At 41.5% G+C, this 23487-nt stretch overlaps 1 protein-coding gene across 1 annotated transcript in view; it reads left to right on the top strand.

Moving 5' to 3' along the window:
• LOC129835373 (basement membrane-specific heparan sulfate proteoglycan core protein-like) overlaps nucleotides 1-8473 on the top strand; it is a 37493-nt gene extending 29020 nt beyond the window's left edge. Inside the window, exons 24-28 of the mRNA XM_055901011.1 lie at nucleotides 2745-2819; nucleotides 3152-3214; nucleotides 3537-3611; nucleotides 3794-3856; nucleotides 4565-8473. Coding sequence (XP_055756986.1) covers nucleotides 2745-2819; nucleotides 3152-3214; nucleotides 3537-3611; nucleotides 3794-3856; nucleotides 4565-4572 — 284 coding nt within the window. The 3' untranslated portion in view covers nucleotides 4573-8473. The remainder of the gene's footprint in view (nucleotides 1-2744; nucleotides 2820-3151; nucleotides 3215-3536; nucleotides 3612-3793; nucleotides 3857-4564) is intronic.
• Nucleotides 8474-23487: the final 15014 nt, after the last annotated feature.

Genomic DNA, 23487 nt, shown 5'->3' with positions numbered 1-23487 from the left:
AGAACAGCTACGTCTGTAAAGACGAGGGTGGGGGGAGTGTGTGTCTTTGTGAATAACAGCTGGTGAGCGATGTCCTTGTCACGTTCCTGACCTATTTATGTTAGTTGTTATGTGTGTTAGTTGGTCAGGACGTGAGGTTGGGTGGGCATTCTATGTTTTCTGTTTCTGTGTTGGTTTTGGGTTGCCTGGTATGGCTCTTAATTAGAGGCAGGTGTTTGGCGTTCCTCTAATTAAGAGTCATATTTAGGTAGGCGTTGTCACAGTGTTCGTTGTGAGTGATTGTCTTCCGTGTCTGTATGTTATTTCGTACCACACGGGACTGTTTCGGTTTATGTAGTCTGTTTCCTATTCGTGCGTTCTTCGTGTCTATGTAAGTTCTCATGTTTAGGTCAGTCTACGTCGTTTGTTATTTTGTATCATTTCAAGTGTAGTTCGTGTTCGTTTTTCGTCTTGTTTAAATAAATATGTATTCAAACTTCGCTGCGCCTTGGTTCAATCCCTGCTCCTCCTCTTCGGATGAAGAGGAGGAGGACAGCCGTTACAGTCCTATATCTAGGAAGTCTAGATCACCTTTACTCCACACACAGAGACACATACAAAGCTCTCCTTCGCCCTCCATTTGGCAAATCTGACCATAATTCTATCCTCCAGATTCATGCTTACAAGCAAAAACTAAAGCAATAAGTACCAGTGATTCGCTCAATTACTTAACTGGTCAGATGACGCGGATGCTACTCTACAGGACTGTTTTGCTAGCACAGATTGGAATATGTTCCGAGATTCATCCAATGGCATTGAGAAGTATACCACCTGAGTCCCCGGCTTCATCAATAAGTGCATCGACGTCGCCTCCACAGCCACAGTACATATCCCATCCAGAAGCCATGGATTACAGGCAACGTCTGCACCGAGCTAAAAGCTAGAGCTGCCTCTTTCAAAGACCGGGATACTAATCCGGACGCTTAAAAAAAATCCCGCTATGCTCTCAGACGACCCATCATACAGGCAAAGCATCAATACAGGACTGAGATTGAATCCTACTACACCGGCTCTGACGCTCATCGGATGTGGCAGGGCTTGCAAACTATTACGGACTACAAAGGGAAACCCAGCTGTGAGCTGCCCAGATCCACAGATCCCCTTTCCCACCTGGACAAAAGGAACACGTATGTGACAATGCTATTCATTGATTACAGCTCAGCATTCAACACCATAGTGCCCACAAAAGTTCTCACTAAGCTAAGGACCCCGGGGACTAAACACCTCCCTCTGCAACTGGATCCTGTACTTCCTGATGGACCGCCCCCAGGTGGTAAGGGGAGGCAACAACCCATCTGCCACGCTGATCCTCAAAACGGGGGACCCTCAGGGGTGTGTGCTTTGTCCCCTCCTGTACTCCCTGTTCACCCAAGATTGCGTGCGCAAGCATAACTCCTACACCATCATTAAGTTTGCTGACAACACAAGTGGTATGCCTGATCACCGACCTCAATGAGAGAGCCTATAGGGAGTAGACCTACTCCCTATAAGCTGTCTCATCATTGTCGGTGGTCAGCTGTCTCGTCATTGTCGGTGGTCAGGCATATCACTGTTGTGTCGTCAGCAAAACTTAATTATGGTGTTGGAGGGGGCGGTCCATCGGGAAGTCCAAAATACAGTTGCAGAGGGTGGTGCCAGGACCACAAACTTACCCTCAACGTGAGCAAGACAAAGGAGATGATCGTGGACTACAGGAAAAGGAGGGCTGAACACGTCCCCATTCACATCAACGGGGCTGGAGTGGAGCAGGTTGAGAGTTTCAAGTTCCTTGGTGTCCACATCACCAACAAACTATCATGGTCCAAACACACCAAGACAGTCGTGAAGAGGGCACGACAACACATTTTTCCCCTCGGGAGACTGAAAAGATTTTGCATGGGTCCCCAGATCCTCAAAAAGTTATACAGCTGGACCATCGAGAGCATCATGACCGGTTGCATCACCGCCTGGTATGGCAACTGCTCAGCATCTGACCGTAAGACGCTACAGAGGGTAGTGCGTATGGCCCAGTACATCACTGGGGCCAAGCTTCTTGTCATCCAGAATCTATTTACTAGACGGTGTCAGAGGAAGGCCCAAACAATTGTCAAAGACTCCAGTCACCCAAGTCATAGACTGCTCTCTCTGCTACCGCACAGCAAGCAGTACCGGAGAGCCAAGTCTAGGTCCTAAAGGCTCTTTAACAGCTTCTACCCCAAGCCATAAGACTACTGCACAATTAATCAAAAGTCCACCCAGACCTTTGTTTTTACACTGCTGCTACTCGCTGTTTATTATCTAAACATAGTCACTTTACCTCTACCTACATGTACAAATTATCTCGACTAACCTGTACCCCCGCACATTGACTTGGTACCCCCTGTATATAGCCTCGTTATTGTTATTTTATTATGTTACTTTTTAGTAAATGTTTTACTTCAGTTTATTTAGTAAATATTGTTTTAACTCTTTCTTTAACTGCATTGTTGGTTAAGGGCTTGTAATTAAGCATTTCACGGTAAGGTCTACACTTGTATTTGGCGCATGTGACATACGATTTAATTTGTAGATGAAGGCTGGACTGGAATCTCTCAAATTCACTACTATATTCTACACCTATATTACCTCTCTCTGAGATCTGATGGCATTGTGATGTTTGGGACGAAGAGACAGAATTTGCGATAAGCTAATTTCTTAATTTGTTGACTGGAAATGTCCATTGTCAGCAGCAGCTGGACTTGTTGATGTGACCTATGCTGAGGTTGACCTCCAAAAGAGGGTCAAACTCAAGAAGAAGAGAGGTAAGACTGGACATCCCTTCTTCCATATTCCAACCATCATAATCGTCACTAACCTCGTACAACCATCCGGAAAGTCTTGCAAGTTTCTCTACACTGTAATAGAAGGTTAAATCCTCACACCTCTTTGACCCCGTGTTGAATAGCTGTATATTATTCTGTATATACCTGGATATTATTCTGGATTTAATTCTGTATATAACTGTTTATCATTCTGTTCATTATTCTAGATATTTTTCTGTATTTAACGGTATATTGTCCTGTATATAACTCTATATTATTCTATATATTTCCGTATATTACTGTGTACTATTCTGATGTTTATTCTCCTACAGAAACACCAACCCCGCCAGAGACAGATTCAGTCTATTCTCTAGTGAATCCATACACTGACCACGGTAAGACTAAATCAGCAAATCTATTAAACGGGTATGAAACTACACTATACAGTATCTCTCATATTAGAGTATATCTAAGTATGTCCTAACAAACTGGTGAGAAAACGTTTCTGATCACATGTTACGTTTTTATCATCCATGTGATGAATTTTCGATTATAGTTCGATTATAGTGTTGATGTTAACATACATATGGATTTGCATCCTCAAAGCAAATATTATTTTGCAACTAAATTGTCTGAAGATACAGGCCGGCCAATTGGAAAGCAGAATATGCATTAAGCTAATTCCTTAATTTGTTGACTGTAAATGTCCATTGTCAGCAGCAGCTGGACCTGTTGATGTGACCTATGCTGAGGTTGACCTCCAAAAGAAGAACAAAGCCAAGAAGAAGAGAGGTAAGACTGAATATCCCTTCTCCCATTTTCCCCTTATCAGAACTTCACACCTCTGACCACATATTGAATAAATGTATATTATTCTGGATGTTATTCTGTGTTTTAGTCTGGGTATTAGTCTGGATATTATTTTGTTTATGATTCTGGATATAACTATTATGTTGATGTTTATCCTCCTACAGAAACAGCAACCCCACCAGAGGCAGATTCAGTCTATTCTCGATTGAAGCCACGGTCATGCCCCGGTAAGAATAATAGCCATTTTGTTAATGATACTAAAATGATATAAATATGGAACTAATGTTCTGATATCATATTCTAATGTATCTATTTGAAGTATATCTCCGTTTTATTCTTAGGGGATTGTTTTACTTCATGCAGGTCCTTGAGGAAGATGGAGGGATAAATAACTTTGTGTGGTGATATGTTACAGGTCCTTGAGGCAGATGGAGGGATAAATAACTTTGTGTGGTGATATGTTACAGGTCCTTGAGGGAGATGGAGGGATAAATAACTTTGTGTGGTGATATGTTACAGGTCCTTGAGGGAGATGGAGGGATAAATAACTTTGTGTGGTGATATGTTGCAGGTCCTTGAGGGAGATGGAGGGATAAATAACTTTGTGTGGTGATATGTTACAGATCCTTGAGGGAGATGGAGGGATAAATAACTTTGTGTGGTGATATGTTACAGGTCCTTGAGGGAGATGGAGGGATAAATAACTTTGTGTGGTGATATGTTACAGGTCCTTGAGGGAGATGGAGGGATAAATAACTTTGTGTGGTGATATGTTACAGGTCCTTGAGGGAGATGGAGGGATAAATAACTTTATGTGGTGATATGTTACAGGTCCTTGAGGGAGATGGAGGGATAAATAACTTTATGTGGTGATATGTTACAGTTCCTTGATGGAGATGGAGGGATAAATAACTTTGTGTGGTGATATGTTACAGGTCCTTGAGGGAGATGGAGGGACACACCATCAGAGGAGGAGCAGGAGAAACCTGGGAATATAGATTCTTCACACATGCGCGCACACACAGACATGCAAGCACACCCACAGATACACACACATAAAGGATTTATATATATATTTCAACAAATATATTTGATTTAATATTGGTTTAACTGCAACAGGTTTTTAAACAATGATATGGTGTTATGATTATTATCTGCAGCTACAGCAAGTGTATTGTGTATTGAATTGTTGTGTTGTAAATCTATTGACATGTATTGTCTTTGGTTTGATACTTCTGTCACTCAGATGACAGAATACTACACTACACAGCCAAAAGTATGTGGACACACCTTAAAATAAGTGGATTCTGCTATTATAGCCACACCCCTTGCTGACGGGTATATAAATTCGAGCACAGTCATGCAATCTCCAAAGACAGACATTGGCAGTAGAATGGCCGGTACTGATGAACTCAGTCACTTTCACCGTAGAACCGTTATAGGATGCCACCTTTCCAACAAGTCAGTTCTTTAAAATTTCTGCCCTGGTCAACTGTAAGTGCTGTTATTGTGAAGTGGAAACGTCTAGGAGCAACAACTGCTCGGCCGTGAAGTGGTAGGCCACACAAGCTCACAAAAGCAAAGTCAGCACAAGAACTGCTAGTCGGGAACTTCATGAAATGGGTTTCTACGGATGAGCAGTCGTACACAAGCCTAAGATCACCATGCGCAATGCCAAGCATCAGCTGCAGTGGTGTAAAGCTCACCACCATTGGACTCTGGAACATTGGAAACGTGTTCTCTGGAGTGATGAATCACGCTTCACCATCTGGCAGTCAGACGTACGAATCTGGGTTTTGCGGATGCATTGTAACACTCCCTGCCCCTATGCATAGTGCCAACTGTAAAGTTAGGTAGAGAAGGAATAATGGTGTTGGGATGTTTTCATGGTTCAGGCTAGGCCCCTCAGTTCCTGTGAAAGAAAATCTTAACGCTACAGGCTACAATGACAATCTAGACGAATATGTGCTTCAACTTTGTGGCAATAGTTTGGGGAAGGCCCTTTCCTGTTTCAGCATGACAATGCGCCCGTGCACAAAGCGAGGTCCGTACCGAAGTGGTTTGTCGAGATTGGTGTGGAGGAACTTAACTGGCCTGCACAGAGCCCTGACCTCAACCTCATTGAACACCTTTGGAATGAATTGGAACGCCGACTGCGAGCCAGGCCTAATCGCCCAACATCATTGTCCTACCTCACTAATGTTCTTGTGGCTGAATGGAAGCAATTCCCCACAGCAATTTTCATACATCTAGTGGAAAGATATCCCATTAAAGTGGAGGCTATTATAGTAGCAAAAGGGGGACCAACTCCATATTAATGCCCTTGATTTTGGAATTAGATGGTTGATGAGCAAGTGTTCTCATACTTTTGGCCATATAGTGTATATACTGAACAAGTGTCACGCCCTGACCATAGATTGCTTTGTATCTTTCTATGTTTTGTTTGGTCAGGGTGTGATGTGGGTGGGCATTCTATGTTGTGTGTCTAGGTTGTCTGTTTCTATGTGTTTGGCCTAGTATGGTTCTCAATCAGAGGCAGTTGTCAGTCGTTGTCTCTGATTGGAAGCCATATTTAGGTATCCTGTTTTCCTTTGTGTTTTGTGGGTGGTTGTATCCTGTGTTAGTGTTTTCACCATACGGGACTGTTTCGGGTTATTTGTTTGTACTTTTGTTATTTTCGTTCAGTGGTCTGTTTGATTTATTAAATTATCATAATGGAAACTTACCACGCTGCATATTGGTCCGATCCTTGCTACTCCTCCTCAGACGAAGAGGACGAAACCCGTTACAACAACAACATAAAACACAACATGTAAAGTGTTGGTCCCACGTTTCATGAGCTGAAATGTTTCATACACACAAAAAGCTTATTTCTCAAAAATGTTTTGGTAAAATGTGTTTACATCCCTGTTAGTGAACATTTCTCCTTTGCCAAAATAATCCGTACACGTGACAGGTGTTAAACAGCAGGATCATTCCACAGGTGGTGCTTGTGCTGGGGACAGCAAAATACCACTCTAAACTGTGCTGTTTTGTCACACAACACAATGCCATAGATGTCTCAAGTTTTGAGGGAGTGTGTAATTGGCATGCTGACTGCAGGAATGTCCACCTGAGCTGTTGCTAGAGAATTTTATGTTTATTTTTCCACCATAAGCCGCCTCCAACGTTGATTCAGAGAACTGTCCTCACAACTACGTGTAACCACGTCAGCCCAGGACTTCCACATCCGGCTTCATCACCTGTGGGATGTTCTGAGACAAGCCACACGGACACCTGATGAAACTCTGGGTTTGCACCAAAAAATTGTCAGAAGCTGTCTCAGGGAAACTTATCTGCTTGCTCGTCGTCCTCACCAGGGTCTTGAACTGACTGCAATTTGGTGTGGTAACCGACTTCGGAGGGCAATGCTCACCTTCGATGGCCACTGGCACGCTGGAGAAGTTTGCTCTTCACAGATTAATAACAGTTAAAACTGTACTGGGTATGGCATCCTGTTTGTGAGCGGTTTGCTTTTGTCAACGTTGTGAACAGAGTACCCCATGGTGGCTGTGTTTTTTATTTTATGTTCATTATTGTTTTTTACATACATTTATTTAACTAGGCAAGTCAGTTAAGAACAAATTCTAATTTACAATGAAAGCCTAGTAACAGTGAGTTAACTGCCTTGTTTTGGGGCGTAATGACAGATTTTCACCTTGTCAGCACGGGGATTTAATCCAGCAACCTTTCGGTTACTGGCCCAACACTTTAACCACTACGCTACCTGTCACCCCGTTATGGTATAGGCAGGCACAAGCTATGGACAACTAACACAATTGCATTTTTTTTACTGGCATTTGAGATCCTGAGACCCATTGTAATGCCATTAATCCGCCCCCTTCACCTCATGTTTCAGCATGATAATGCATGGCACCATGTCTCAAGGATCTGTACACATTTCCTGGAAGCTGAAAATGTTCCAGTTCTTCCATGGCCTGCATACATTACATTTTTTCTTTTTTGGGGGGTGGGGGACAATGCAAATAGTCCGTGTAGCCATTAGCTGTTCAGCAGTCGTATGGATTGAGGGTCGAAGCTGTTAAAGAAGCCATACTCACCAGACATGTCAGCCATTGAGCTTTCTTTGGGATGATCTGGAACGACGTCTACAACAGTGTGTTCCAGTTCCCAGCAAAATCCAGAAACTTGGCACAGCCATTGAAGAGGAGTGGGACAACATTCCACAGGCCACAATCAACAGCCTGATCAACTCAGCCGCGCTGCATGAGGCAAATTGTGGTCCCACCCGATACGGACTGCTTTTCTGATCCATGCCCCTACATTTTTAAAAAGTATCTGTGACCAACAGATGCATATCTGCATTCCCAGTCATAGGAAATCCATAGATTAGGGCCTAATGAATTTATTTAAATTGACTAATATCCTTATATGAACTGTAACTCAGTAAAATCTTTGAAATTGTTGCATGTTGAGTTTAAATTTTAATTCAGTGTATTTGTGTATACATTTCACAGAATATTATAATTTGTTTTTAAAGAATACTTTTACAATATATTTGCTTTTGTAATTCACTTTTTTTTATCATCCCCAAGAGGGCATAAATGCACAAGTAAACGGTTATAGTCAACCCATCCATACCATCTTCTATCAGCCTTCCTTTCAGCCTAAAATAGTTTTTGTGTGAGTTCAATGTGTGAGTTCAATGTGTGAGTTCAAGAGACAATCTGTGATTGGTACATCCATTTGGGAATCTTAAAGAATATAACTTGTAAATGCCTCATGAGCTTAGTTGCCAATTGAGATTTTCATAATTCATTTTTAAATAAAGGTGTTTAAATGGACATTTCTTCTCTGTTTTATGAAGTATTTCTGAAAACATCTAGACAAAATAGAACGTTTCAGTGCTCAGTGTCCACTTTCACAGTATGTGAGAAACACCTCAAAACAAAGAGATCATGAAAGGGATCAATATGGGACATTTACTGCAGTATATCAATTGTCATGAATTAACCCCAAAAAATATAAAATCATTTTACAGTACAATATCCAGTTTTACTCTTCCCATCCAGTTTAATAAATATGTTTGTCATACATTCGAACACAATGAAATGTCAGTGACAACAACATATTTGATCATGACTAAATGCATGGGATGTAAGGCTATGTGATATTTACAGGCCCAGCTCTGAGGGGGGCGCTAAAAGACCAGGAACAATTAAGCTTCATGGCTTATCCTCAAAAACCAGTTACTGGTTATAATTTTTGATTGAATACTGTCTTCCTTATTGAGCCTCTGGTCTGTGGACACACACACACACACACGTCCCAGGAGGATGCTGAGTAAGAACAGTGGGGTGGTGAGGTGCAGAACAGAACTCATATTCAGTTCCTATTTTCTCCTGGGCTTTATTAGAATATTGTGGTCATATCAATGTACTGCAGTCATACTGATACCATCTCTAAAGGCAGTACCAAGACAGTTGGCTTGTCATGCTCATTAGAATGTACTGCAGGTAGGATTCTAGCTCGCTGTAGTTAGTGTGTATTAATTTCATAATAACAGCACCTGTCAACTTGACTCTATTTGTGGAAACAACTGTTGTTTTCTGTGAATCTATTTATATAACCGGTGACAGTGACACTGTTCTCATAATTACATACTATATCTGCAGCCTGTTGTCCAAGGCAGGTCAATTATGTGGTGAGGTTTAGTAATATAAGCTATTAGTCATTTGATCCTCTTTCATGGTTGTAAAATGACCACATATCAACCAGTGTGTATAAACTATGCAACTACTAATACCTCTACCTCTACCACTACTGTATCACCATGTCCTACAATACATTTGACAAATATCCTTATATCCCACTGTGTTATTCTAGCATGACTCAACAAAGAGAGATGTGTGTCAGTGCATCAATGTGTTGTTGTCAGATACTGTAACAGATCTCTGTAATGTGTTGCATGGAGAAGACATGTTGAGCTCTAGAACCTTCTTTCTGAATAGTGTTTATTCCTCCTACTTCCATCAGTACACTCATAACAACCTCATCATTACGAAACTTCTATTTGACCAAACAAGCCACAAGTAGCAAGTAAGCCATTCAATTATTATTTGTATTTTATCTTATTGCCCTCCACACAAAAATAATGAAAACACCACATGATGGAGAAGACAGATTTTTGGGCCAGTTTTCCGTCTCGTTTCAACTCTTCATCTCTGGTTTGTCTCAGTCTTGCCCTCTACATGTAGATAGGACAGGTTAAGCCTCTTCATGTAGAGAGGACAGGTTAAGCCTCTTCATGTAGAGAGGATAGGTTAAGCCTCTTCATGTAGAAAGGATAGGTTAAGCCTCTTCCTGTAGATAGGACAGGTTAAGCCTCTTCATGTAGATAGGACAGGTTAAGCCTCTTCATGTAGACAGGATAGGTTAAGCCTCTTCATGTAGAGAGGATAGGTTAAGCCTCTTCATGTAGATAGGACAGGTTAAGCCTTTTCATGTAGAGAGGACAGGTTAAGCCTCTTCATGTAGATAGGACAGGTTAAGCCTCTTCATGTAGAGAGGATGGGTTAAGCCTCTTCATTAAGATAGGACAGGTTAAGCCTCTTCATGTAGAGAGGACAGGTTAAGCCTCTTCATGTAGATAGGACAGGTTAAGCCTCTTCATGTAGACAGGATGGGTTAAGCCTCTTCATGTAGAGAGGACAGGTTAAGCCTCTTCATGTAGAGAGGACAGGTTAAGCCTCTTCATGTAGAGAGGACAGGTTAAGCCTCTTCATGTAGAGAGGACAGGTTAAGCCTCTTCATGTAGAGAGGATAGGTTAAGCCTCTTCATGTAGAAAGGATAGGTTAAGCCTCTTCCTGTAGATAGGACAGGTTAAGCCTCTTCATGTAGATAGGACAGGTTAAGCCTCTTCATGTAGACAGGATAGGTTAAGCCTCTTCATGTAGAGAGGATAGGTTAAGCCTCTTCATGTAGATAGGACAGGTTAAGCCTTTTCTTGTAGAGAGGACAGGTTAAGCCTCTTCATGTAGATAGGACAGGTTAAGCCTCTTCATGTAGAGAGGATGGGTTAAGCCTCTTCATTAAGATAGGACAGGTTAAGCCTCTTCATGTAGAGAGGACAGGTTAAGCCTCTTCATGTAGATAGGACAGGTTAAGCCTCTTCATGTAGACAGGATGGGTTAAGCCTCTTCATGTAGAGAGGATGGGTTAAGCCTCTTCATGTAGAGAGGACAGGTTAAGCCTCTTCATGTAGATAGGACAGGTTAAGCCTCTTCCTGTAGATAGGACAGGTTAAGCCTCTTCCTGTAGATAGGACAGGTTAAGCCTCTTCATGTAGATAGGACAGGTTAAGCCTCTTCATGTAGAGAGGACAGGTTAAGCCTCTTCATGTAGAGAGGACAGGTTAAGCCTCTTCATGTAGAGAGGACAGGTTAAGCCTCTTCATGTAGAGAGGATAGGTTAAGCCTCTTCATGTAGATAGGACAGGTTAAGCCTCTTCCTGTAGATAGGACAGGTTAAGCCTCTTCATGTAGATAGGACAGGTTAAGCCTCTTCATGTAGAGAGGACAGGTTAAGCCTCTTCATGTAGATAGGACAGGTTAAGCCTCTTCATGTAGAGAGGATGGGTTAAGCCTCTTCGTGTAGAGAGGATAGGTTAAGCCTCTTCATGTAGAGAGGATAGGTTAAGCCTCTTCATGTAGATAGGACAGGTTAAGCCTCTTCATGTAGATAGGACAGGTTAAGCCTCTTCATGTAGAGAGGACAGGTTAAGCCTCTTCATGTAGAGAGGACAGGTTAAGCCTCTTCATGTAGATAGGACAGGTTAAGCCTCTTCATGTAGAGAGGACAGGTTAAGCCTCTTCATGTAGATAGGACAGGTTAAGCCTCTTCATGTAGAGAGGATAGGTTAAGCCTCTTCATGTAGATAGGACAGGTTAAGCCTCTTCATGTAGATAGGACAGGTTAAGCCTCTTCATGTAGAGAGGATAGGCTAAGCCTCTTCATGTAGAGAGGACAGGTTAAGCCTCTTCATGTAGATAGGACAGGTTAAGCCTCTTCATGTAGAGAGGATAGGTTAAGCCTCTTCATGTAGATAGGACAGGTTAAGCCTCTTCATGTAGAGAGGATAGGTTAAGCCTCTTCATGTAGATAGGACAGGTTAAGCCTCTTCATGTAGAGAGGATAGGTTAAGCCTCTTCATGTAGAGAGGACAGGTTAAGCCTCTTCATGTAGATAGGACAGGTTAAGCCTCTTCATGTAGATAGGACAGGTTAGGCCTCTTCATGTAGAGAGGACAGGTTAAGCCTCTTCATGTAGATAGGATAGGTTTAAGCCTCTTCATGTAGATAGGACAGGTTAGGCCACTTCATGTAGACAGGACAGGTTAAGCCTGATACAGAGGCTTTTCCTTTTGAGCTGTTGCCTGTGTATATTTTGTAAATCCAGGCTACTTACTTGATATTTTGTACTTCATGGCGTCTTCACCTACTCTCTCTCTCACAGAGAGTATGTCCCTATTCTACATATGTTTGTTACCTTTTAGACCGTTCAAACAAAGGTTCAGGTCAGTTGTTTGTGTGGGGGGGGGGCTTTTTGTGTTTATCAGAGACATGAATGACAATGTTCTTTTAGCATACCATATACTGTAGTTCACTTGTCATATTAATTTCTCCTTTACATTTAATCTCTCTCTCTGATCACTACTTTCCTGGGTTATTTCTTTGAACAGTTGACAGACCTACTTTGTTTGTGCTGTAACGCAACAACATTCCCACACAGTAGACCTCCAAATAGCTCCTAAACCAAATGATAAATGTCACATGTGCCATGAAGTCAAACCGTTGAAACCTTTCCACCTCTCCTAGTGAAACTACAGATTCTACTGAAAATGTAAACATGACCGGGTATTGTAAATGCAATATTGACTTTAATCCAAAAACTCCTTCCTCAGATCTTTTCCACCCACAGAAAGAACACAGTGTTGCTGTTTCCACTCCTTTTACAGAAATAGGAAGTTGACTAGAGATAAACAGGACATCAGATGCTAATTTACTAGGTTTCTCTTTAAAGCATCTGTAGCTTTCTTATTCTGACAAAGCCCCATTTGTGTCACAGCCACAGGAACTGTAGGGGACACTGGACACTAACTTTGGAATGTAATGTTCCAATTGCAACTCTCAACTGAATATAGAGTGTTATGTAGTAGGTAGTTTAGTGTTCGCACACAGTTAGGCAACACACTCAGGCACAGGCCGAGGGCATGAGACGTGAAACAAACTACCCCAGCTCACAGTCGGCTCAGTAGGAAAATAGTCTAGAGACGCTGCTGAAACTGTTTGAGATGCCGGACAAAAGGCATTTTTTAACCGTCCCTCGACTCCTGCCATGTCACCCAAGCAAACAAAAACAGTCAACCACAAAAACCCTGAGAGGAGTTATTTACTTAGCATACTGACTGTGGTTTTGACATGCTCTCCTAAGCAGCAGTGTGGCAGTGAGAGGTGAGAAGAGCTGTGTGTGTGTATGAAGGGAGGGGGTGGCTGAAGATGCCCATTTCCTTTGTGGGCAGTGGAACAAATTAGGTTAGCCAGCTAGGCCTGCATATATATATATATATATATATATATATATATATATCGTTGTCTATTGTCTGTACTGTAATGACTTTTTTTGTCTTTGTTGAATCTACTGTGGACACTGTGGTGAAGATGACGGTAGATAATCATTTATTTGATCAAACCTCCATCTTTATGTTTCATCCTCTTTGTCTCTGTCACTGCTTTTCCTTTCTCACAGTCATTGCTTTTGATGAAATAGGTGATTTAGTTGAAATAGATGATTCATTTGAAATAGGTGATTCAATTGAAATAGGTGATTTAGTTGAAATAGGTGATTTAGTTGAAAAAGGTGATTGATACACTATTTATATTGAGTCATTCATGATGTACACTGCTCAAAAAAATAAAGGGAACACTTAAACAACACAATGTAACTCCAAGTCAATCACACTTCTGTGAAATCAAACTGTCCACTTAGGAAGCAACACTGATTGACAATAAATTTCACATGCTGTTGTGCAAATGGAATAGACAAAAGGTGGAAATTATAGGCAATTAGCAAGGCACCCCCAATAAAGGAGTGATTTTGCAGGTGGTGACCACAGACCACTTCTCAGTTCCTATGCTTCCTGGCTGATGTTTTGGTCACTTTTGAATGCTGGCGGTGCTCTCACTCTAGTGGTAGCATGAGACAGAGTCTACAACCCACACAAGTGGCTCAGGTAGTGCAGCTCATCCAGGATGGCACATCAATGCGAGCTGTGGCAAGAAGGTTTGCTGTGTCTGTCAGCGTAGTGTCCAGAGCATGGAGGCGCTACCAGGAGACAGGCCAGTACATCAGGAGACGTGGAGGAGGCCGTAGGAGGGCAACAACCCAGCAGCAGGACCGCTACCTCCGCCTTTGAGCAGGAGGAGCACTGCCAGAGCCCTGCAAAATGACCTCCAGCAGGCGATATGTCGATATAGGACTCATTTTACTGTGGATATAGATACTTTTGTACCTGTTTTCTTCCATCATCTTGACAAGGTTCTTTGCTGTTGTTCTGGGATTGATTTGCACTTTTCGCACCAAAGTACGTTCATCTCTAGGAGACAGAACGCGTCTCCTTCCTGAGCAGTATGATGGCTGCGTGGTCCCATGGTGTTTATACATGCATACTATTATTTGTACAGATGAACGTGGTACCTTCAAGCATTTGGAAATTACTCCCAAGGATGAACCAGACTTGTGGAGGTCTACAAATTTTTTTCTGAGGTCTTGGCTGATTTCTTTTGATTTCCCATGATGTCAAGCAAAGAGGCACTTAGTTTGAAGGTAGGCCTTGAAATACATCCACAGGTACACCTCCTATTGATTCAAATTATATCAATTAGCCTATCAAAAGCTTCTAAAGCCATGACATCGTTTTCTGAAATTTTCCAAGCTGTTTAAAGGCACAGTCAACTTAGTGTATGTAAACTTCTGACCCGCTGGAATTGTGATACAGTGAATTATAAGTGAAATAATCTGTCTGTAAACAATTGTTGGAAACATTACATGTGTCATGCACAAAGTAGAGCAGAGTGGTTGAAAAATTCGTTTTAATGACTCCAACCGAAGTGTATGTAAACTTCCGACTTCAACTGTATGTTGGTCATATTGGTCATGGCTCCCGAGTGGCGCATAATGGGATTGCCTTGCAGTTCTCCAGCTGTATCCACAGAAAGCGCGTAAGGTTCAAGGCATGAGGGCAGGGAGCATGGGATGGGCCACAGAGCCACACACAGAAGACGGACCTAGCCCATGGGATACCCCGCCAAACTGGGTCGCACAGACCCTAAGAACACTTTAAACACTAAGAACACTTTAAGGGGCATTGCACTAATAATGGTACTGACAAGGGAAACGTTCCCGGTCTGCACGTTCAAACTAAAACAATGTAAATAATAATGGCATCTTTATGCTTTCGTTAATTAAATAATGATACAAATACTCTTTCAAAATGCCAATGTTTATTTTGTTATGGATCGATAATGAACTACTATGGGAATAAATATCACTGAATTACAGAAATATTTAAACAAAGGTGTCTAATGAAGGTAAACAAATTGTTGCTTACTGGAACATACTCTTTCAAACACACACACGGTCACGTTGTACAGAGTCATTATGGCTATTAGCAGGTAGCTGGTCAATAAAGTTGCATAGAAGGAAGGTAGGGGGAGAATTCTATCGTCAAATGTAATTCTTAGTTAGGTTGGCTGTATCACAACCGGCCATGATTGCCGCCTGCCATCCAAGACCTCTACACCAGGTGGTGTCAGAGGAAGACCCTAAAAATTGTCAAAGACCCCAGCCACCCCAGTCATAGACTGTTCTCTCTACTACCGCATGGCAAGGGGTACCGGAGTGCTAAGTCTAGGACAAAAAGGCTTCTCAACAGTTTTTACCACCAAGCCGTAAGACTCCTGAACAGGTAATCAAATAGCTACCTGGACAATTTGCATTGTGTGCCCCCCCCCAACCCCTCTTTTACGCTGCTGCTACTCTCTGTTTATCAGATATGCATAGTCACTTCAACTATACATTCATGTATGTACTACCTCATTTGGCCTGACCAACCAGTGCTCCCGCACACTGGTTAACCGGGCTATCTGCATTGTGTTCCGCCACCCACCAACCCCTCTTTTACGCTACTGCTACTCTCTGTCCATCATATATGCATAGTCACTTTAACCATATCTACATGTACATACTACCTCAATCAGCCTGACTAACCGGTGTCTGTATATAGCCTCGCTACTGTTATTTTCAACTGTCATTTTACTGTTGTTTTTATTTCTTTACTTACCTATTGTTCACCTAATACCTTTTTTTTTTGCACTATTGGTTAGAGCCTGTAAGTAAGCATTTCACTGTATTGTCGACACCTGTTGTATTCAGCACATGATACAAATACACTTTGATTTGATTTGATTAGATTGGTTTCACTTTCACTTTAATCCACCAGAAAAGACAAAACAAATAGTACAACAAAAATAATTATTATTATTATTACGTATCACATCCGACCATGATTGGGAGTCCCATAGGGCGGCGCACAATTGGTCCAGCGCTTCTCTCCCTCTATAGAATAGAATTCTGCGGCACCATGCAAGCTGTGCCGCAGTACACTGTAACTTTTAAAGGAAGAACCACTGTATGTTTACCGATCACTGCCCATCTGTAAATAGCTCATCCAACCAACTACCTACCTCATCCCCATATTTGTTTTTTGTTTTTTCTGCTCTTTTGCACACCAGTATTTCTAATTGTACATCCTCATCTGCAGATCTATCACTCCAGTGTTAATTGCTGAATTGTAATTACTTCGCCACTATGGCCTATTTACTGCCTTACCTCCCTACTTAATTTGCATACACTGTATACAGATTTTCTATTGTGTTATTGACTGTACATTTGTTTATCCCATGTTTAACTCTGTGTTGTTGTTTTTGTCGCATTGCTTTGCTTTATCTTGGCCAGGTCACAGTTGTAAATGAGAACTTGTTCTCAACTGGCCTACCTGGTTAAATGAATGTGAAATAAAATAACAAATAAAAATTGTTGTCTAAATCAGATTTTCTGTATGATAGCAAGAACAGATTCCTGTTCAGATTCCTCCATTATCTCATTCTCATTTCATGTAATAATTGAAGCAACATGGTGGTCATACACTACATGACCAGCTCGTCGACCATCTCATTCCAAAATCATGGGAATTTATATGGAGTTGGTCCCCACCTTTGCTTCCAACGTTGAGGTCAGGGCTCTGTGCAGGCCAGTCAAGTTCTTCCACACCGATCTCGACAAACCATTTCTGTATTGACCTCGCTTTGTGCACGGGGCATTGTCATTTTGAAACATCAAAGGTCCTTCCCCAAACTGTTGCCACAAAGATGGAAGCACAGAATTGTCTAGAATGTCATTGTATAATGTAATGTGGAGTTAAAATTTCTCTTCACTGGAACTAAAGGGTCTAGCCAGAACAACAAAAAACAGCCCCGTATTTTAAAACCTAAAGATGTGTTTATACTTGGTTGGTCGACCTACTATAACAGTTAAGATGGAACACGTAACTATAGTTTGTTATTAAAAATGTATATTTACATAATGCAGCTTTAATGCTTATTTTTATAATAAAGATAGAATCAGCAAAATCATGTTGCCACGAGTAGCACTGCAGACATTGAGATGAGCGAGATGCAGGACTTCACTCTCACACAGTCACACACAGTATCTGCACATATGCACGGGTTAATTTCATGTTCACAGTCTGGAAGTCACAGGACCAAAACAGAGGAGAAGTTGAGCCTCATGCTTCAACACTCTTAGTTGTTATGGAAATTGAACCACTATGCAGTTTACTTTCTACATCTACATCAAATTGCTGAGTCTACCTTTAAACTCCACTTACTTTTGACTTATATTCATTTTGAAATAGTGTAAAGTATTTTGTAAAACATTTTCAACATGTAAGTCTTTTGTAATATAATTTCAGAAGTTGTTATAGGATCCAGATGAGTGTTCCACTATGGAACTTAAAATAGAGAAGGTGTGTTATATTTTGTGTGAATTCTCATATATCAAATAAAAGTGATGATTCACCTCATCATTGTATTGCTTTGAAATATAACTTGATTTAAGGACATATTAATTTTACTCTGTTTTTCTGAGTTGAAACAACTTATTATGTAAACACTTTCTAACAAAACCTCTATGCACCATATTGCTGTCAGTCTTCTGTAAACCACATTCAGATAGACTTCTACTGATATGAACCCATACAGAAGTGTTCCATGTCTGTACTATTATGATGAGATAGAGAGAGGAAGGAATAAGAGGGCAGACCCAGTAGACTGAGGGCTTATGCTGTTGCTATGTGACCAATGACCATAGTAGTTTCTATATTGTGATCCACTAGAATGTGGAGTAGTTAAAGGCCTGTCCCTGAAGGGGAATATAAGAAACCCCAGATGTTAACCTGGCTATACCCACTAAAGTTGAAGTCTGACTGCTTTTCCCCTGTAACCTTCCTCTCTCTATTTAGGTTTGCTCCTTCACATGTGGCACGTGTGTCACACACTACACTCTACAAAAATACACTTTCATATACTTAGAGGTAAACTGTTGGAATAAATGGGAAAATTCTAAAATGTTTTGATTCATCATTTACAGCTTTGGAACTCCTAGCTGACTGGTTTTTACACATGCTATTACTGAGCAGTAGTGTGTGTGAAGACAGGGGGTGAGGAGGGGGAAGGAGGTGGGGGTGAAGATGTCTATTTGGGCTCAGTGGAACAACTGAGGTTAGCACCCTAGGCTTGAAGGGAGGCCTATAGTCAGTATCTATCTATCTATCTATCTATCTATCTATCTATCTATCTATCTATCTATCTATCTATCTATCTATCTGTCTGTCTGTCTGTCTGTCTGTCTGTCTGTCTGTCTGTCTGTCTGTCTGTCTGTCTGTCTGTCTGTCTGTCTGTCTGTCTGTCTGTCTGTCTGTCTGTCTGTCTGTCTGTCTGTCTGTCTGTCTGTCTGTCTGTGCATTGTGGGTGGAAAGATGAAACAACCATCTACACATTCTGATATCAAACTACAAGCTCTGATCTCATATCTATTCTCATTTCACCCTCCTTTAATCCAGTAAAGAGGAAGTAACCAGAGTGAGGTCATGTAGCTAATCATAAATTGGTCAGAAAATAATCTTGCCAGCAACTATTACTCTTTTTTTTCTCACAGTCTTTGTACATTTCTGTAGAATGCTTCTCTCTACTTCTCTGTGTGACGGTAAAGAGACGTGAACTAATCCGTCTGTCATCTTATAAGAAGTAGAGGGGTTTGTCAGAAGAACTGTAGTTCAGAGATCATCATCAGGACAGAATGGAGCACACCTTGCTCTGTGTGTTACTCTGTAAGTACTGAGTTAGTGTGTTTGTGTATGAACACTAATTACCTGATTTAATAAGCCTTTGATGGAAAAAAGGAATAAGACAATCATGTAAATTAAAACAGTTTAATGTTTTAGCTTTTTAGTGTATTTTGTACCTTATTGATATAACAATGCAAATACGTATTAGTAAATTGCACTACAGTTGGATAGCAGCAAATTTGGTGTAGGTCTACAGATGTAGGATCTTAATTTGGTCATTCTTTTGTTGCTAAGAATTGTCGTTAACCACAGGAAATGCAGATGAGCTTTTTGATTTACATAAATTAACTGAAAACCAACACATGGTTGAATTAACAGTATAGCACTTTTCATGTAGCCTACTTTTGCGCAGCTAATAGCCTAACCACCAATCAATCAAGCAACATTTTGGACAAAACATTTAAATCCGGTTACTGCAGGATTATTTTGCTGTGACAATATAGTTTAAATTAATATCATATACAGTATCTGTATATGAGGTGGGGGTGAATGACCACCCTATATTGAAGTAGCATCTCTGTGAGAACCTGAGCTTGTATAGCAGATGGTGTGGTGGTGTGGTGTGCATTTAACCAAGTCACCAATCAGGAACTACAGAGTAGCACTAACTCAGTGGTTGCTAAATGTGCTGTCAATGACAATGAATGCAAAATGCTATATTTGTTGGATGTGTTCTAGTATCAAGTTGTGATTATTGTAAATGGTTGAGAGTTCCGTCTCTACAGTTATAGTAAACTGTACTAAGAGATTATTGAGTGTTGACCAGCTATAGCTCAAGGTGCTATGGACAAAAGAGTCTATCAAGACTGGAGACTAACAATGCTATTCATAAGGTTGTCTTCAGCTAACGTGGTACTATCTAGCTAGGCTATTAGCCAACTAGGTGAACACTAGCTAGCTAACACCAAAAGCTCACGGCTAATTATCGAATTGCACACGCAAAACCCGGTTAAGCAATGCTTTTCCCCCAAAGTTATTATGGGCCCCTGTACCCATTGGAAAACAAACATTCTTAGGATGCTCTCGAACAAGTCCAGTGAGTTTTGTAAGGTTTTACTGAGTACCGGCCTGTGCTGAGCTTAAGCCACACTCCTAGTCCTCATGGCTAATGAAAGCTAGCTAACCACCGTCTGGGTATAGCTATTTTAGCTCTTGTATTTAGTTCACCTTGCATTGAGTTGCTTTGTGCCTACTAACTGAACCAGCCCCACTTTGTGGGGATTCGGTCCACGTGAGTTATTTTGCTTCAAGTGCTTGTTTGATGTCACCTCTTTGACACCAATAAATCTGGTGAGCACGAGTCACCTGGCACCTGATGCACACTAATTACTGTCTACTATTACCAGTCGCAATTTAAGCATGTAAATCTTGATGGGGCAAAAAAAAAGTGGAATGCATGCCAGCAAAGCCACTTCACAACACAACACTAAACAATACATTAATTGCACTATAACGGTGACAAACGTAGCCCACAAACTGTTAGGGCCTACATAAAACAGTGATAGAATTCAGAACATGAGCCGTTCTTACAGTGTTCTCCCTGTACACCAAGTCAGAACCGTAGGATATATAAAGGGGGCATATAAGCAGACAATGAAAGCTCTTACAATATTCAATGATTACATTTCTCAAAAACAGGTTATAGGCTACATGTGCACCACCAAGTCACAACAGTAGACGAAATTAAGAGGTGAATATGGACAACATTATTAGGGCGAGGCACATGTTCTTCTAATAGCTTACTACACAACATACACTTAAGTATTACTTTCTTAGCTACAGTATACATATATCCCTGTCACATTACATAATTTATGCAGCAGCATACAATACATTTTTGGACACAACCTTGTTGTGCTGTGTTCACTTGAACAGGAAGGTGGGGCGGCGGTCCTTCGTGAACAAATTTTGTCATTAAAGTCTGGCATTCTCTGGATTTATGGTCCTTTCAAGATAACTGGGAACTCTTGTCTTCATATGACAAGGATTAAAAAGGATTTGCCAGTAGATTGTCAACTTTTGAGAGCATTTCTCTACGGCTGGCCATGCGTTCCACCTGGCTACCCCTACCCCGGTCAACTGCCCGGCACCCTCCACAGCAACCCGCCAAAGTCCCCACCATTTATCCTTTACCCAAATCCAGATAGCTGATGTTCTGAAAGAGCTGCAAAATCTGGACCCCAACAAATCACCCGGGCTAGACAATCTGGACCCTCTCTTTCTAACATTATCTGCCGAAATTGGTGCAACCACTATTACTAGCCTGTTCAACCTCTCTTTCGTTTCGTCTGAGATTCCCAAAGATTGGAAAGTTTCCGCGGTCATCCTCCTCTTCAAAGGGGGTGACACTCTAGACCCAAACTGCTACAGACCTAAATCTATCCTACCCTGTCTTTCTAAGGTCTTCGAAAGCCAAGTTAACAAACAGATTACCGACCATTTCGAATCCCACCGTACCTTCTCCACTATGCAATCTGGTTTCAGAGCTGGTCATGGGTGCACCTCAGCCACGCTCAAGGTCCTAAACGACATCATAACCGCCATCGATAAGAGAAATTACTGTGCAGCCGTATTCATCGACCTGGCCAAGGCTTTCGACTCTGTCAATCACCACATTCTTATTGGCAGACTCGACAGCCTTGGTTTCTCAAATGACTACCTCACCTGGTTTACCAACTACTTCTCTGATAGAGTTCAGTGTGTAAAATCGGAGGGCCTGTTGTCCGGACCTCTGGCAGTCTCTATGGAGGTGCCACAGGGTTCAATCCTTGGGCCAACTCTCTTCTCTGATGTTGCTCTTGCTGCTGGTGATTCTCTGTTAAACCTCTACGCAAACGACACCATTCTGTATACTTCTGGCCCCTCTTTGGACACTGTGTTAACTAACCTCCAGACGAGCTTCAATGCCATACAACTCTCCTTCTGTGGCCTCCAACTGCTCTTAAACGCAGGGAAAACACAGTCACCATAGCAGCACCCACTCGTAGCACGCGCTCCAGCAGGTATATCTCACTGGTCACTCCCAAAGCCAATTCCTCCTTTGGTCGTCTTTCCTTCAAGTTCTCTGCTGCCAATAACTGGAATGAACTGCAAAAAATATGAAGTTGGAGACTCATATCTCCCTCACTAGCTTTAAGCACCAGCTGTCAGAGCAGCTCACAGATCACTGCACCTGTACATAGGCCATCTGTAAACAGCCCATCTATCCACCTACCTTATCCCCATACAGTATTTATTTATTTATCTTGCTCCTTTGCACCCCAGTATCTCTACTTGCACATTCATTTTCTGCACATCTACCATTCCAGTGTTTCAATTGCTATATTGTAATTACTTAGCCACCATGGTCTATTTATTGCCTTAACTCCTTATTGCCTTATCTTACCTCATTTGCACTCACTGTACATAGACATTTTGTTTTCTTTTGTTCCGCTGTATTATTGACTATGTTTTGTTTATTCCATGTGTAACTCTGTGTTGTTGTATGTGTCGAATTGCTATACTTTATCTTGGCCAGGTCGCAGTTGCAAATGAGAACTTGTTCTCAACTAGCCTACCTGGTTAAATAAAGGTAAAAAAAATAAAAAAAATAAAAAATAAAACTTGATTCATGATGATGACTGCTACCTAAGATTTTGAAAGGATAAGTCCAATCAAAGCTACTGTCCATGATTTGACGTCATTTTATCTGTGTCCAATGACCTTGAGGCTTCTTAGATGGGCACTTCTAATGTAACTCTATGGCAGCACCCAAGGGGCTAGAATTTTAGAGGTCTACCCTTAGACTTGGTGGTGAAGTAGTGTCCCCGTGAGTGACAGAACACTGAGCCAATCACAGCGCAACACTCCGTATTTTCTGCTGGCTTGCCCCACCACCACAGAAAGCACTGAGCTAGGCTGAAACACCTTCATTTTGGAGCTGCCTTACTCAAGAAAATGAAAAAAGGGACCATGGCTGTGTTTGAATACTCAAACTAACCACACTAACCTACTAAAGTTCCCAGATGTCGTACTACATTTGCCGAATCAAGAAGTATACACGCAGTGGACACTATTTCCATACTTTCAGGGCCCATAATGCAATTCTTTAGAAAATGGGTGTGGCTTCACAACATTTTCAAATTTGAGGAAAAAGGTGGAAAATATGCAGCCGAAGTCCAACGAGAGCGGCTACTAATTCATTGCTTTAACTAAATATGACAAAGCTAAGACAATGTTGAGCAGTGTAGTAAAGTAATGACTTTTCAAATAAGTTACACTACACGTTTTTTTGGCTGACAATGTGTTGGCTACGCTATCGTTACGAACCACATAGCATATCATTACAGCAGTGT

The sequence above is a fragment of the Salvelinus fontinalis genome, chromosome 36 (genome assembly GCF_029448725.1).
Source record: "Salvelinus fontinalis isolate EN_2023a chromosome 36, ASM2944872v1, whole genome shotgun sequence".
Classification (NCBI taxonomy): Eukaryota; Metazoa; Chordata; class Actinopteri; order Salmoniformes; family Salmonidae; genus Salvelinus; species Salvelinus fontinalis.
The sequence above is the reverse complement of the archived record's forward strand: the minus strand, read 5'-3'. Positions and strand labels throughout refer to the sequence as shown.